This window comes from Ranitomeya variabilis, chromosome 8, assembly GCF_051348905.1.
Source record: "Ranitomeya variabilis isolate aRanVar5 chromosome 8, aRanVar5.hap1, whole genome shotgun sequence".
Lineage (NCBI taxonomy): Eukaryota > Metazoa > Chordata > Amphibia > Anura > Dendrobatidae > Ranitomeya > Ranitomeya variabilis.
In genome coordinates, this window is record NC_135239.1 from 208,107,689 (window position 1) to 208,124,426 (window position 16,738).

At 45.4% G+C, this 16,738-nt stretch overlaps 1 protein-coding gene across 5 annotated transcripts in view; it reads left to right on the forward strand.

Annotated features, from left to right (window-relative positions):
- The window catches only part of PLXNA1 (plexin A1), a 297,155-nt gene that overhangs the window by 260,463 nt on the left and 19,954 nt on the right, over window positions 1-16,738 (forward strand). For all 5 annotated transcript variants that reach the window (XM_077276604.1, XM_077276608.1, XM_077276605.1 and 2 more), the window contains exons 21-23: window positions 650-792; window positions 7,443-7,699; window positions 13,129-13,195. In XM_077276604.1, coding sequence (XP_077132719.1) covers window positions 650-792; window positions 7,443-7,699; window positions 13,129-13,195 — 467 coding nt within the window. The remainder of the gene's footprint in view (window positions 1-649; window positions 793-7,442; window positions 7,700-13,128; window positions 13,196-16,738) is intronic.

A 16,738-nucleotide genomic window follows, 5' to 3' on the forward strand; every position in this document is an offset into this window, starting at 1 on the left:
AACACGATGATGATGATAGTACAGCGTTAAGACATGGCGTCACTTTGCTGCTGATTTTCTGTGCTGAATTTTTGGCAGAGCATCTGCAGTATAAACTGACGTTACCTGCTCTAGCGCCCCAACCCCCGATTGCTGCAGGTTGCTCTGACAGTCTGTGTCCGGCCAGGAAACGGTAACATTTGGTCATGGTACTGCTAAGGCCTTTGACTGCAGCACTTGGGTAACTGGAACATGTGGTGAGGCGGTATTTCAGTCATGTGACCCCTGAAGCCAATCATAGGACTCTGCCTCAATGATCATGCTTGTCACCCCATCCTGCCCCGATGCAGACCACCGTAATGGCTGAGCTGGACCTCCGGGGGACAGAGCAGGGGAGCACGAGTGAATTTAATGATTTACTCTATTACTTAATCTCGGGATGATTAGATGGAGAAAAGGATAAATATTGTAATGTAATGTAATGGGGACATCGGCCTCCGGTACAAGGTGATGAAACCATCCGTTAATGAGAAATTTGAAGAATCTTCTGTCCCCGTAAATCATTTATTAAATGTAGAACTTTCCACCCACAGATTAACGTGCGAGGTTCTTGTGACGCTGTCGCCCCTGGACACTTCACTGACATTTCTTTCCTCCTCTTGTTTCGCAGCCTTCGCCGAGCTGCAGACGGACATCCACGAGCTGACCAACGACCTGGATGGGGCCGGTATCCCATTCCTGGACTATCGCACTTACGCCATGCGGGTCTTGTTCCCCGGCATTGAAGACCACCCCGTACTGAAGGAGATGGAGGTGGGGACGCGTTTCTTTATTTTTATCCTCTGTGCGGTGAGCGCCAGGCCGCAATAATCGCTCATAACACATTTTTTGCTTGGCTTTGTTACAGGAAGCGGCTTTGTTCACATTTCTAAATTGGGCCTTGGGATGAAATTTCCCGCTCATTATACTGCTATTGTTATGTGGGGGGAGAAAACACAAAATCAAATGCAACTGTACAGAATGTTCTAGATTGCGCTACTGGAAAGGGTTAACCTGTTATTTCAGAAGCCCATTGTGCTAAAATGACTGTGAAATGCCTGACGTCTCAGGCTCGGCCTTTTCTGTTTTTTCACTTTTTGTGAACTCTCCTTAGTCGCAGTGGGCGTGGCTTTCTCATACAATAGGCGCTTGTAGAACTACATATCCCAGCTTGCTTTGCGCTATGGCCTTTCTGCCTGTTGTACATAGATGGTAAAATTTTGCCTTCAACCTGAAACATGGCTGTTCCAGAAACAGCGCCAACCCTATCTACAGGTTGTACCTGGTAGTGCAGCTCAGCGATATTGAAGAGAATGGTGCAGAGCTGCAGTACTAAACAAAACCTCCTGGTCAGGGGTGGCGCTGTTTATGAAAGAAAGCGGTTATATTTTTCTAATCCTGGGCAACCAGCTATTACTACATGCCCCAACTGCTGCAGAACATCTTTGATGTGTACTCTTTGTATAATAATGGTTCATGGTGTAGTTCTAGCATCCTATGCTTTCTTCAGTATCTGGGGCATTAAAGCATTTAACCTCTGCTTGTTGTCAGTGGAGGGAGACGTTATTTAGGTTCATAACTTAATCACGCACGGTTGTATCTAACGCCTCCTGATGGCAATATTTAAAGGGAATCTGTCACCCCAAAAATGGCCATAAACTAAGGCCACCGGCATCAGGAGCTTCTCTACAGCATTCTGTAATGCATTCTGTAATGCTGTGGATAAGCCCCCGATGTATCCTGAATGATAAGAAAAACGGGTTATATTATACCCACCCAGGGGCGGTCCTGCTGCGGTCCGGGTCCGATGGGCGTTGGGTTCCGGTCTGGGGCCTCCCATCTTCTTACGATGACCCCCCCCCCCTGCAATCATTATTTGAATGCGTAACTTAGAAATGCACCATCATAGTAGGTGCAAACTATTGGCATTCACTAACAGAAAGCTGAGATCTTGGTAGAAGGAATAGTAGAAATGTGCAGAAGTTATTGTACTGAGGGAGGCCGATTCGGGACGGACCGGTTCACACGTGATGGGCTGATGGGGCGATGTCAGGACCCGCGTCTTATTCACCAGCGCTATATTCTTTACCTTACTGGTGTATTAATCACCCCGCTGCGGCCTCAGTCGCCTCTCCATAATACAGATCTTTTCAGAGCTTTTTATATTTTCTGCCTTTGTGCAAATTATGGCTAAGAATAAACACTACACCCATCATGTTACTCTCCCAAAACTGCCCGCACCCCTCCAGGACTCCTGCAGGAGGTGGTCCTCATCCTCCAGACCCCCGGCCCAGGAAATAAGTTCACCTGGAAGTGATATTAAATATTGATTAGTATATAAATTCCATGTTGTCTTTGGTGTCACCCGCTTTCCCCCGGGCCTAGCGCATGTTTTGGCCTCTTCCCTCTCCCTCGGTCCTTGCATATGTCGTCTCCCCTCCGGCCTTTTCTTTCCCGGCCCTTACGTGCATCGTCTTCACAACCCCACCCGCCCCGGGATCTGCACACTTCTCAGTGTTGTTCCCAATCGGATGTCGCCCTCTTTTGCCTTTTCCTAATTACCCCCGGCCCCAGTGCGTGTTGCCTTCTTTTACCCACCTCCGGCTCCTGCGTGTGTCGACCTCTATTACCCCCCCAGCCCCTGCACTCGTCACCCTGCAGATGGGCCTCCTCCATTACTGCCGCTCGCGCTCCCATCACTAGGATGCCCGATACAGACAATTAGGTGTCCTGCATTTCGTGCGCTCGTTTCATAGTTCGATATGTTTAATGGCTTTCCAAATTTACTTTCTGTAGATGACTCTTAAAACAAGCGACCAATTTCCCGGCCGTATAATCTGCAATCTGCTGTGTGTCTCGAGGTGAATGAATAAGACCTTCTGTAATTGGGAGGGGGGTAAAGGTAAATCTTTCTCCGGTGGGTCTCCAGATGGCCACATACAGCGGCGACATTTAACTCGCTCTTCAGTTCACCGTAAAAATGAGAACTGCCATAAAAAAGGTGAGAGGATATTCTGCTTATTGCATGTCTCCTGCTCTAGTCACATCCAGAGCTGCATCCAGAATAGGGCAAAGGACTATACTGCATGCAGTCAGTAGCTAGGAGTTAAGCACAGGGGCGCAAAACTAACTTACATATTCATCCATGTAAGGAGGCCCAGACCGACATGACGACATCTCCGGCCACGACCCGTCTGCAGCCTTGTATGTGTCCCTGTTACTGCTCCTGTGCGCCTCCTAGTGCTCTACATTGGAATAATGCCCCCTACACAGTAGAGCCATGTGAGTGCCCCCTGTGTACCCCCACTACAGGTATAATAGCTTGAGGGCACTTAAGGGGCATTGTTACTCTATAAGAACAATTAATATTGTTCCCTGAGTGCCCCTAAAAAGAATTAATACCCCAATAAGTCTCATAAATAATGTCCCAAGCGCCCTACAAAAATTAATCATGTCCCCTGAGCTCCCTCTTTACAATAATACCCCTTGTGCCCAAAAATATTGCCTCAAGCCCCCAAGCCCGCCTCCGCCACATATAAGGTCCCTTATAATAAAGTAATAATGTGTGAATGTTCGCACGTCCTGCGCATTACGGTGCGACCTGTGGCCTACAAGACGGAGACCGTGGCTCTGATCTACCGCACACTGGTGCAGATAGGAGTGCCGCTCACTCGGGGGGTGCAGGGCAGCTGCCCCTCATGCCCCCTGGTGGCCGCACTACTGAATGCAGTGTCTTTATTTCTGATGCCGTATAAGATGCATTTCTCTTTGTTTTCTGCAATTTAATACATTTTTGCTTTGGTCTCCGACCATCATTTGCCAAAAGGCAGAGAAAAAGAATTTGCTAGGTGTGAACAGAGCTTTATGATCTGCTGCATTGGTTTCCGTTGTGGTGTTCCTCCGTTAAGGTGTGATATATCTTTCCAGCAGAGGACGCTAGAAATAAGTGTGGTCATGCAGCCCAAGTGTTAAATAGAGAACAACCAGCCTTTAAATGCTGCTTTGGATGTGAGTGGAGTAATATCAGTAAGAGATCAGTATAGTTGATAGAGCGTTATACCTGGAGAATGTCGATTGCTGCTCTTCATACATCGCCATGGTCGGCGCTGTAGCTGCATTGCTTTACGGCACGTCTAGTGGCTGCATACTCATTACGGCAAGCCTCTGCACAGACACGATTGCGTGCTGGATAATCGGAGTCGCTGGCACAGATCAGTGGCTGCCATCTCCCTCAGCGGTTCTGCGGAGTCTGATCCTAATTTCTCTGCTGCAGATTTTGCACGTTCATCCTCAGAAGCCGCCGTTACACAACCTGCTGGAAGCCAAGACTTGTATGTCTCCTGCGCTTCCCCAAAGACTTCCAGGCAGCACAAGAAACAGAGACCGCTCATTCCTGGTAATAAGTAGCGAGAGGTCGAGGTGCGGAGAGGACGGGGAACAACTCGCTCTCCTCATATCCGATCACAGAAGCTTTTCTATCCTGAGCGTAGATGTCACAGGACCAAAGTCTGAGTCCTCTGGTATTAATGATGGAGATCCCGTGGGGGAATATTGTATACTGGGGGCAAGTAAGCGTGAGAAATTTAAGTTTCAAAGGCTTCAGCAGAATAGAAAACGATGACTGCTTTCTTACACAAACTGCGCCAAAGCTCTGCCAGGGTTATGTGGTATCAGAGCTCCGCTCCTGTGAAGAAAATGTGGCTGAGCTGCAAAAGCACACGACCACTGCACAGGTGAGGAGCAGCAGACCTGGACCACCACTATAGGGATGTGCAAAGTGTAATGTCATTTACCTCCATCAGATGAGTTAAAGAATACATCCTGTATTATACTCCAGAGCTGCACTCTCTATTCTGCTGGTGCAGTCACTGTGTACATACATTACATTACTGATCCTGAGTTACATCCTGTATTATACTCCAGAGCTGCACTCACTATTCTGCTGGTGCAGTCACTGTGTACATACATTACATTACTGATCCTGAGTTACCTCCTGTATTATACCCCAGAGCTGCACTCACTATTCTGCTGGTGCAGTCACTGTGTACATACATTACATTACTGATCCTGAGTTACATCCTGTATTATACTCCAGAGCTGCACTCACTATTCTGCTGGTGCAGTCACTGTGTACATACATTACATTACTGATCCTGAGTTACCTCCTGTATTATACCCCAGAGCTGCACTCACTATTCTGCTGGTGCAGTCACTGTGTACATACATTACATTACTGATCCTGAGTTACATCCTGTATTATACCCCAGAGCTGCACTCACTATTCTGCTGGTGCAGTCACTGTATATACCATACATTACTTATCCTTCACTGATCCTGTGTTATACTCCAGAGCTGCACTCACTATTCTGCTGGTGCAGTCACAGTGTACATACATTACATTACTGATCCTGAGTTACATCCTGTTTTATACCCCAGAGCTGCACTCACTATTCTGCTGGTGCAGTCACTGTGTACATACATTACATTACTGATCCTGAGTTACCTCCTGTATTATACCCCAGAGCTGCACTCACTATTCTGCTGGTGCAGTCACTGTGTACATACATTACATTACTGATCCTGAGTTACATCCTGTATTATACTCCAGAGCTGCACTCACTATTCTGCTGGTGCAGTCACAGTGTACATACATTACATTACTGATCCTGAGTTACATCCTGTATTATACCCCAGAGCTGCACTCACTATTCTGCTGGTGCAGTCACTGTATAATACCATACATTACTTATCCTTCACTGATCCTGTGTTATACTCCAGAGCTGCACTCACTATTCTGCTGGTGCAGTCACAGTGTACATACATTACATTACTGATCCTGAGTTACATCCTGTTTTATACCCCAGAGCTGCACTCACTATTCTGCTGGTGCAGTCACTGTGTACATACATTACATTACTGATCCTGAGTTACCTCCTGTATTATACCCCAGAGCTGCACTCACTATTCTGCTGGTGCAGTCACTGTGTACATACATTACATTACTGATCCTGAGTTACCTCCTGTATTATACCCCAGAGCTGCACTCACTATTCTGCTGGTGCAGTCACTGTGTACATACATTACATTACTGATCCTGAGTTACATCCTGTATTATACTCCAGAGCTGCACTCACTATTCTGCTGGTGCAGTCACTGTGTACATACATTACATTACTGATCCTGAGTTACCTCCTGTATTATACCCCAGAGCTGCACTCACTATTCTGCTGGTGCAGTCACTGTGTACATACATTACATTACTGATCCTGAGTTACATCCTGTATTATACCCCAGAGCTGCACTCACTATTCTGCTGGTGCAGTCACTGTATATACCATACATTACTTATCCTTCACTGATCCTGTGTTATACTCCAGAGCTGCACTCACTCTGCTGCCGCTCATGTAGGAATGTTTGCTTTATCCGGTCACTTGGGTTTAGTGATAGGCTGAGTCCCATTTACCACAATGTGGTGACGTTCCAGCTCCGGCAGTGATCGGTGAGTGGCGCGGGAGGTAACGCTTCTGTTCTTCAGATCGCGGCAGGAATACCTGTTAAAAGCCATTGACAAATGACAAAAAGCCCACTTGTCATCTTCCGCATTCAGTGCCCAATGAATATATTATGAATGCTCCTGTGATTAATGTAGCAGCTGCGGGGGCTTCTGTGGAGGGTTTTTTTTTCCCCTTTGCAAAGGTTGAGGACTCTTGAACTATGTGAAACCTGACTGATAATTTCACCTAATGGGTCTATTAATCAGCGACGGAGAAATGGGTAAGACACCAGGAGCGAGCCAAGGAAATGTCTGCAAGGGATCGGTGTAATAGCACCCCCACACTCCTCCATGATGAAGAGCCCCTATATCGCGCTGCATATACACTCACCTGCGTGCGGATTATTACACAGATGGCGCCATTTATTGCTTTATATAAAATTCTTGCTGCTGAAATGTCAGACACGATTAGATGCTTATTTAAAGGGACACTTACATAAAAGTCCTCAGTTTATTAACGTTCACCTGCACTAGAAGAGGAGTAGCGGATATCAGAGACAGCAATAAATGGCTGATAACTGCAAGCAAAAGACTATATTCACAACAGATGCAAAGTTTACATGATTGTGGTTTTATATCCCTGAAAAGGAGATGATCCAGCTTCCAAACTTTTTATTGAATTAAAAGGAGGGTTCCATCATGAGTGTAGTCACGGCTATGCGTTTCGAACATCCATTGCGTTCTATAACAAAGCTGTGTCTTCACTCATGATGGAACCCTCCTTTTAATTCAATGAAAAGTTTGGAAGTTGGATCATCTTTCCTTTGCTTTAAAGTGGTCCCTTGCAGTTCCGTGCCTCCAAGGATGCCTTAGCTGGGGAGAGATGGTTTGTCTCTATTCTGTTTTATATCCCTGTTTTTCCTCTTCGAAGGTCCAAGCCAATGTGGAGAAGGCCCTGAACCTCTTTGGGCAGCTCCTGAACAAGAAGCATTTTCTGCTGACCTTCATCCGCACCTTGGAAGCCCAGCGTAGTTTCTCCATGAGAGACCGAGGAAATGTCGCCTCCCTCATCATGACAGGGCTGCAGGGGGAGATGGAATATGCCACCGGTGTCCTCAAACAGCTTCTGTCTGACCTGATTGAGAAGAACCTGGAGAGCAAGAACCACCCAAAACTGCTTTTGAGAAGGTGAGAATGGCAGGAATAGGTGTTAATTTTATACTGTATTCAAGAGCTGCACTCACTATTCTGCTGATGCTGTCACTGTGTACATACATTACATTACTGATCCTGAGTTACATCCTGTATTATACTCCAGAGCTGCACTCCCTATTCTGCTTGAGCAGACACTGTGTACATACATTACTGATCCTGAGTTACATCCTGTATTATACCCCAGAGCTGCACTCACTATTCTGCTGGTGCAGTCACTGTGTACATACATTACATTACTGATCCTGAGTTACATCCTGTATTATACCCCAGAGCTGCACTCACTATTCTGCTGGTGCAGTCACTGTATACATACATTACATTACTGATCCTGCGTTACCTCCTGTATTATACTCCAGAGCTGCACTCACTATTCTGCTGGTGCACTCACTGTGTACATACATTACATTACTGATCCTGAGTTACATCCTGTATTATACCCCAGAGCTGCACTCAAACATCTGAGAGAGAGAGGCAAAAAGCCCTGGAGAGTCAAGACACCAGCTGAAATCTATCAGTAATTCTGCCACTTGGTGAAAAATATGAGCTGATTTTACTGATGGCCTATAAAAAGGTGTCTCATTATCAAGGTGCCACACAAGAAACATCTCATGATGGGTAAAACCAGTGAGCTGTCACAAGACCTTTGCAACCTTATTATGCTGATATCATTGGTTACAGAAGAATTTCTTCACTACTGTAGGTTCCAGCTAGCACTGCTAGGGTGATAATCCACAAGTGGAAAGAACATCACTTCACCATAAACTGGTCATGACCAGGTGCTCCGTGCAAGATTTCAGACAGCTTAGTGAAAATAATTATCAGAAGAGTTTCTTTTAAAAACTATTAGTAATTCACTCAACCTCCATGGCTTGTATTCATGCTCACCACTCAAGACTCCATTGCTGAACAAAAAGCATGTTCAAGAGCGCTTAAAGTTTGCTCAACATTTAGACAAGCTGGAGAAGAGTCTTGTCAGTTGAGATGAAAATTGAACTGTTTGAATGCCAAAATACACATGTTTGGAGGCCAAAAGGCACTGCATCTCACCCCAAAAACACCCATACCAATAGTGAAGTTTGGTGGGAACATCACGGTGTGGGGCTGTTTTTCAGCATACGGCACTAGCAAATTTAATTTAACGATTGATGAATGGGCAAACGTAGAGTCATTCTTGATAGCAATCTGAGGCCATCTACCACGATGTAAAAGATGAAACAAGGATGGACATTTCAGCAAGACAACAATCCCAAACATACAACCAAGGAAACTCTCAATTGGTTTTAGAGACAAAACTAAGCTGCTAGAATGGACGAGCCGATCACTGGATCTAAATCCAATAGAAAGTTTATTAAAGGAACAAAAGCTCAGAGTTCATAGAAGGAGCCCACGGGACCTTCAGGATGTGAAGAGTGTGTGGAAGAATGGGCCAAAATCACACTTGAGCAATGTCTGCGACTAGTTTCTCCATACAGGAGGCATCCTGAAGCTTCATTCACCAACAAAGGCTTTTTTATGAAGTATCAAATTTCAATAAGCGTGTTCAATAGTTTTTCCTTGTGTAATTTCAAATTATTACAAACAACTTAATTTATGGACACCTATGGTTTGATTTATTTGCCTGTGTGGATTGGATGGGTTGTTACCGAAATCTGGTGAGAATTTCACATCAGTAGCATCTCTAGAATTAGATTTACCGTATTTTTCGGACTATAAGACTCACCGGACCATAAGACGCACCCCAAATTTGGGGTGAAAATTGCAGAAAAAAAGATTTGTTTTAGAAGATGGGGGTCCGCCTTATTGTCCGAATTTACAGTATCTTACCTGAGGGCTGGCGGTGGCAGAGCAGGGTCACAGGAGGCATGGTGTCGGCAGAGGTGGGGTGATGTGGTACGGCGTGCACCTGAGCAGGGTCCCTTCCTGCTTAGGTGGACGACGACACGGCCTGGTGTCCATGGGAGGAGTTGCAGCAGTGGTTACCGGCAGAGGTGCTGGGATGAGGAGGCTCAGTGAGCAGTATGGCGTGAGCGGGGTCCCTTTCACCGGTGAGGTGATGCAGCAGCCCGGTAAGCAGGAGAGCCGGGTGAATCATGTTGTTATCGGTGGTGGCAGCCATCTTCCTGAGGCCGCGTGTGCGCAGATGGAGTGCTCTGCTTCCCGGGGCTTCAGGAAAATGGCCGCGGGAGGCCGCGAGTGCGCAGATGGAGATCGCGGCGGCCATTTTCCTGAAGCCAAGATCTAAATCTGCGAACTCGTCTTCAGGAAAATGGCCACCGCGATCTCCATCTGCGCACGCGCGGCCTCCCGTGGCCATTTTCCTGAAGCCCCGGGAAGCAGAGCACTCCATCTGCGCACGCGCGGCCTCAGGAAGATGGCCGCCACCACCGATAACAACATGATTCACCCGGCTCTGCTGCTTACCGGGCTGCTGCATCATCTCACCGGTGAAAGGGACCCCGCTTACTGCGCCTCCTCATCCCCGCACCTCTGCCACCGCACCTCTGACGCCGCCACCACACCACTGCGGGTAAGCCTGCATTACGACTATTAGACGCACCCCCTATTTTCCCCTCTTTTTAGGGGGGGAAAAAGTGCGTCTTGTAGTCCGAAAAATACGGTACTTAAAAAAAAAATTGGTGACATGTTCAAAATTTATTTCATTCGTTGTACATTTCTTATTCTGTACTGATCTTTGGTATTTTGCGGATTATAAGACACACCTGACCATAAGACGCATCCAAAATTTGGGGGAGAAAAATAGGAAAAACTTTTTTTTTTTTTTTAATAAAATGGTGCATTTTTTAGTTCGTTTTTACAGTAGTTTACCAGGGGGGTCACAGGAGGCAGAGTCGCTGCTGCAGGAAGCTGGCGGGGTCGGCAAAAGATAAACCATGATGCGGGCCCCAGGCTGGGAGGAGAAGGTGTTTGGCAGTGCAAGGCTGCGATGAGACCCAGGCTTCCAGAAAATGTTGGGAGTCCCAGTACTTCCCATCTTTTCAATATGGTGTTCTTTGGGAAAATGGGCGTCTTATGTGGCGCATGTACAGATTGAGATCTCCACTGCAGCTGACTCCCCACCCCTCTACCCCCAGTAAGCTACGTTTGGTTTAGAAGTTGCACCCCTGTTTACACCCTGGAGGGCAAAAAGTGTATTTTATAATCCAAAAACATACTGCACATCCTGTATTATACTCCAGAGGTGCACTCATATTTTGCACTTACAGCTTAGATGACCTGTGATAGCGCTGTAACAGATAAGTTCCCCCTGATCTCTTCTGGATATTACATATATTCTGATACTTGCTGTTTGTGATCCCGGGACTCCTCAGGGATTATGTGGATGATGAGTGGGTGACAATGTATCAGCTGAGTCTGCGTTTTTTCTTACTTTACATCCTGAAGCATTCAGCAGCCGAGCGGCTGCAGTCTTGACATCCCATCCACTTGTCCGATCCCTTATCCTGAGCACAATGCTCCACACATGCGAAAATGATTAAGAAGGCTGAAAGAAATCAATTGGCGCACACAGCCGGCGCTGAAAAGAAGAATTAGACACAATCAAATCGATTTCCGAATGCAAAAGCCGAAGTTCTGCTAAAAAATACATTATCTTCATTAATTTAATATCTTCCCATCCTCTGTCTATTGATCACAGGCCTGGTGACAGAAATTGCACTTCAAGACTCTGTGACCGTCAGATTTGGCTGTAAATGAAGCTCTTATTGTTTATTTATTGCTTTCTCTCTACCTGTCCATGATCCTCCGTACAGCTGGAGCCAGAGATGCGGAGAAACACAGCGGCCGGTACGAAGGATGAGCGCTCCTCATTAAATGCCCATAATACCGCTCACAGTCACCGATAAACTAGGATTCATGCAATAGACAAACATTCACTACAAAATTACTCTATGTACAAGAATATAACTACTATAATACTGCTCCTATGTACAAGAATATAACTACTATAATACTGCTCCTATGTACAAGAATATAACTACTATAATACTGCCCCATGTACAAGAATATAACTACTATAATACTGCCCCATGTACAAGAATATAACTACTATAATACTGCTCCTATGTACAAGAATATAACTACTATAATACCGCCCCTATGTACAAGAATATAACTACTATAATACTGCCTCATGTACAAGAATATAACTACTATAATACTGCCCCTATATACAAGAATATAACTACTATAATACTGCCCCTATGTACAAGAATATAACTACTATAATACTGCCCCTATGTACAAGAATATAACTTCTATAATACTGCTCCTATATACAAGAATATAACTACTGTAATACTGCCCCCTATGTACAAGAATATAACTACTATAATACTGCCCCTATGTACAAGAATATAACTACTATAATACTGCTCCTATATACAAGAATATAACTACTGTAATACTGCCCCCTATGTACAAGAATATAACTACTATAATGCTGCGCCCATATACAAGAATATAACTACTATAATACCGCTGCTATGTAGAAGAATGTAACTATAATACCGCTCCTATGTACAAGAATATAACTACTATAATACTGCCCCTATGTAGAAGAATATAACTACTATAATACTGCCCCCATGTACAAGAATATAACTACCATAATGCTTACCCAGTATGTGTCTATATAGGGTGCACAGAATGACGTGATTGGAGTTTTTCTGGTTTGGCGGTAGATTGGATTTTTGTCCAGTTACGGTATTACAATTAGTGATATGACTGATGAGCAGAGTTTATCTGACGGGAATCGCCCACAAATGGGATCAAAGCCTCCTTGCTCAATTAGCAGATAGATTGCTGTTGTCTGACAGATGTCTACAATGTGATGTTTAACCCCTTTGGCGCTGCACGTCCTCCAGGACTAGCGGGATTAATCCTTGTCATCTGCATCTCCCTGAACTGGTCCCGTATAATGGCGCATTAATGTATCTCATTGCCGACTTCTCTGGCTGCTGTAGGTGGTTGCCCCTTTGATGTTGGGTCTTTTCATTGCTGGTACAATACTATGGCTACATGGGGGGGTTTTGGCTCCCTGAGGCTGACTCCATAAGAGAGGGAAGCCCGCGCCTCGCTGCCTCTGGGTGGCTGGTACATTATTATAATCCACATGTTTGTGCTGCGTCACCGGTGGAAGTGTCGGTAACGGGCCGGGCACATCCCCGATTCTTACACGTGGTCCTATAATGGCCCAGAGACACCAGGTAACCGTTCATTATGGAACCTGTATGTCTAATGCAATTAATATCTTTAACTTGTTTTGTTTTGTTTTTTTAAAGTGACAGTAACATTTTAGGCAGCTGTTATAACCTGCAGGGTAATATTCAACTCAAATTACTGCCTTTTCTATAATATTACTTTGTTGTTTCTCGTTCTCACAGGACAGAGTCTGTGGCTGAGAAGATGCTGACAAACTGGTTCACGTTCCTTCTCTACAAGTTCTTAAAGGTAAACCTCTTTTATTAAATGGTGAGAAACGGACAATGTGATCATTGCCAGAAACAATGCTTTTATATGACGGACCTATGCAATGGACTGGGATTGTTTACATCCTTGAGAATTGAATTCCATAGTTTAGAACACCCCCATATTGTGCATGCAGTGGTCTGTTCCATAATGATGCAGTCGATTTTAAAAGAGAAATGCTTTGTGTGGTATGGAACGAACCACTGAACACTGACATTTAGGGGGTTCTCGCTATACCGAAGGTTCGATATAAGTGGCCGATCAGTGGAGTTTTCCAGGCTTGTCTGTAGACTTGATCTCTGTATGGGATCCTCCAAAAATGTCTCCTTTGTGGAGTTGTCTCCTGCTTCTTATATCCCATTGAAAGATAGAAAAGTGAAATAATGAGAGGAAGCCTCTGCCAGGAACGTTTTATTCTGATTGATTCCACCAGGGGAATGCAGATGGCAATCACCATCCAGGAAGCACGATGACGCCTTTCTAAATTGTTACCGTTTTTTTTACACCATATGGAAAGGAATAAATATTGAGACATCGGAACAATCAAAATAAAATCAGCGGAATGGAAGAAAAAGAACAAAACATTTTGGCAAAACGCTCCGAAACTGACGGGCGGTAACTTATTACAGCGCCATCTACTACATGAGGTGCTTAAAGGGACACTCCACCCTGGTCTGTAACACAAAGATATGGAAGGAGATCGGTCAGAGCCGCCGTGAAGCACAACGTGGGCTGATTCACCACTTGTGTCTATGTTCTGTCTTTGACTTTTCACTGGTGGAATTTGTGCAAAGTGTTTCCTTTGTTTTTGCACTTTTCCAGACTTAAAAAGTTGCAAAAAATAACAACTTTATGCCGCCAGGGTACTGGAGTACTACTGCACAAATGTTGTGTGACATTACAAGATTACACAAATAATGTAAAATCAAGGCCATGTTGGCGAGCAAGAAAAAAACAGATGAAACCAAGTAAATGATTTTTTTTTATTTTTTTTTTAAAGGCACTAATTAAATTAATGAGGTGCATACAGGTTTTAGACCGTTTGGACAGGTTCCTTGATTTCATCCCCTGATCATCTTGTCTTACTCCTGGTCTCGCACAGCTGCAGGGTTTGTTGCAGTGTATCGGTACAGTCAGTCCTCTGTAAGCGAAGCCCCAGCACGAATGTCTGTGCCGTCCTGCTCTGGGATGAGACTTGTTAGAGGCGACCCGTCGGCACATTTACATGGGGGCTTGTCGGTTCCTCCAGAAGAAGCCATTTAGGTGGATGGCCACGCCCCTGTGCACCCAGCTGTACCAATGCTTCCATATCTAAAATCATACCCACAGGTTTCCTTTTTACTGCCTTGATACATTGTAGCAAATCCAGCAGCCGTGTGAGAGATGTAAGGTTTAAAGAGGCTCAAGGCATCATCAGAAATGATCCCATCTCCTGACAGCAAGCAGTGATTTTGAAAAGTATTTGTTTCATTCTAACGTGAATTTCAGACGCTGGCAAAATTCAGAATTGCCCCAATGGTTTTCAGGGGAGATTGAGCCGCATTGTCCCACTTAATCCTGTGCATGGGTAAGGCTCCCAGATTGAAGCTTCCCCCAGTGAAATAACCCTTTAAGATGTCTATAACAGCTGCACAGCTAGAGTTCCCCTTTATCACATTGTTGAGTTTTCTCGAGATCCTTTACTTGATCTCCAGCTCTTAGTTTGTAGAATACGTCCTCTTGTGCCTGCGCCTCCGAAATGCAGGTTTAATATTAGGCCGAGAGTTTGAAGCCTCCGTAATCGAGGCTGAAAGTGGCCATTTAATCTGCCGTAAGCTGGTAAAAGCTCTACATACTCCAGGGACCCACTCACTCCGTCCACCTACCCGCTCATTACCCGCTCTTAATGTACCGCACTGATACAGCTCTGCCATGCCCTCCAATTCTTCTAGTGCGGGTAGTGAATGGAAAATCCAGCCAGCGGCGACCCTCCTACCTCATATCTGTCACCGACGCTACAATATTTTCACTGCCAAATTATCACTTTACCCTACAAACGTAATTTGCAGCCTTGCACCTTGGCATATCGTGCCAAGCATGTGACTCATGTCTGGAAATGAAGGGACCCAATATATACTGCTCAAAAAAAATCCCATATCCTAGATATCACTGAATGAAATATTCCAGCTGCGAATCTTTATTCATTACATAGTAGAATGTGTTCAGAACAATAAAACATAAAAATGATCAATGTAAATTAAATTAATATCCCATGGAGGTCTGGATTTATAATGATGCTCAAAATCAAAGTGGAAAATCAAATTTAAGGCTGATCCAACTTCAGTGGAAATGTCTGAAGACAAGGAAATGATGCTCAGTAGTGTGTGTGGCCTCCATGTGCCTGTATGACCTCACTATAATGCCTGGGCATGGTCCTGATGAGGCGGCGGATGTTCCCAGACCTGAATTAAAACATCAAGTTAACTCCTGGACAGTCTGTGGTGCAATGTGGCGTTGGTGGATGGAATGAGACATGATGTTCTAGATGTGCTCCATTGGTTTCAGGTCTGGGGAACGGGCAGGTAACTCCATAGCATCAATGCCTTCATCATTGAGGAACTTCTGACACTTTGGCCACATGAGGCCTAGCGTTGTCATGCATCGGAAGGGACCCAGGGTCCAGTGCACCTGCATCTCACAATAGCTGAGGATCTCTACCCCGTACCCAATGGCTGTCAGGCTACCTCTGGCGAGCACATGGAGGGCTGTGCGGCCCTCCAAAGAAATGCCACCCCACACCATTACTTGCTGGAGGATGTTGCAGGCAGCAGAACATTGTCCAAAGCTTCTCTAGACTCGGTCATGTCTGTCACGTGCTCAGTGTGAACTTGTTCTCATCCGTGAAGAGCACAGGGCTCCAATGTTGAATCTGCCAACTTTGGTGTTCTCTGGCAGTTGCCAATCGCGCTTCACGGTGTTGGACTTTAAGCACAACACCCATTTGTGGACGTCAGGCCCTCATACCACCCTCCTGGAGTCTGTTTCTGACAGTTTGAACAGGCCCATGGATGTTAGTGGCCTGCTGGAGGTCATTTTGCAGGGCTCTGGCACTGCTTCTCCTGTTACTCCTTGTACCTGGTGCTGGGTTGTTGCCCTCCTACGGCCCCCTCCACGTCTCCTGTTGTACTGGCCTGTCTCCTGGTATCTGCTCCATGCTCCGGACACTGTGCTGACAGACACAGCTGCCCTTCTTGCTACAGCTCACATTGATGTACCATCCTGGATGAGCTGCACTACCTGAGCAAATTCTGTGGGTTGTAGACACCACCTCATGCTACTGTACAGTACCCCTAGGGGTGAAAGCAATGAAAAAAGTTATCAATACAGCCACAAAGGATGAGAACAGAAAAATGGTCTGTGGTCACCTCCTGGTGAACCACTCCTTTATAAGGGTTGTCTTGCTAATTGCCTATAATTTCTGTTCCATTTGCACAACAGCAGGAGAAACTGACTTGGAGTTACATTGTGTTATTTAAGTGTTACCCC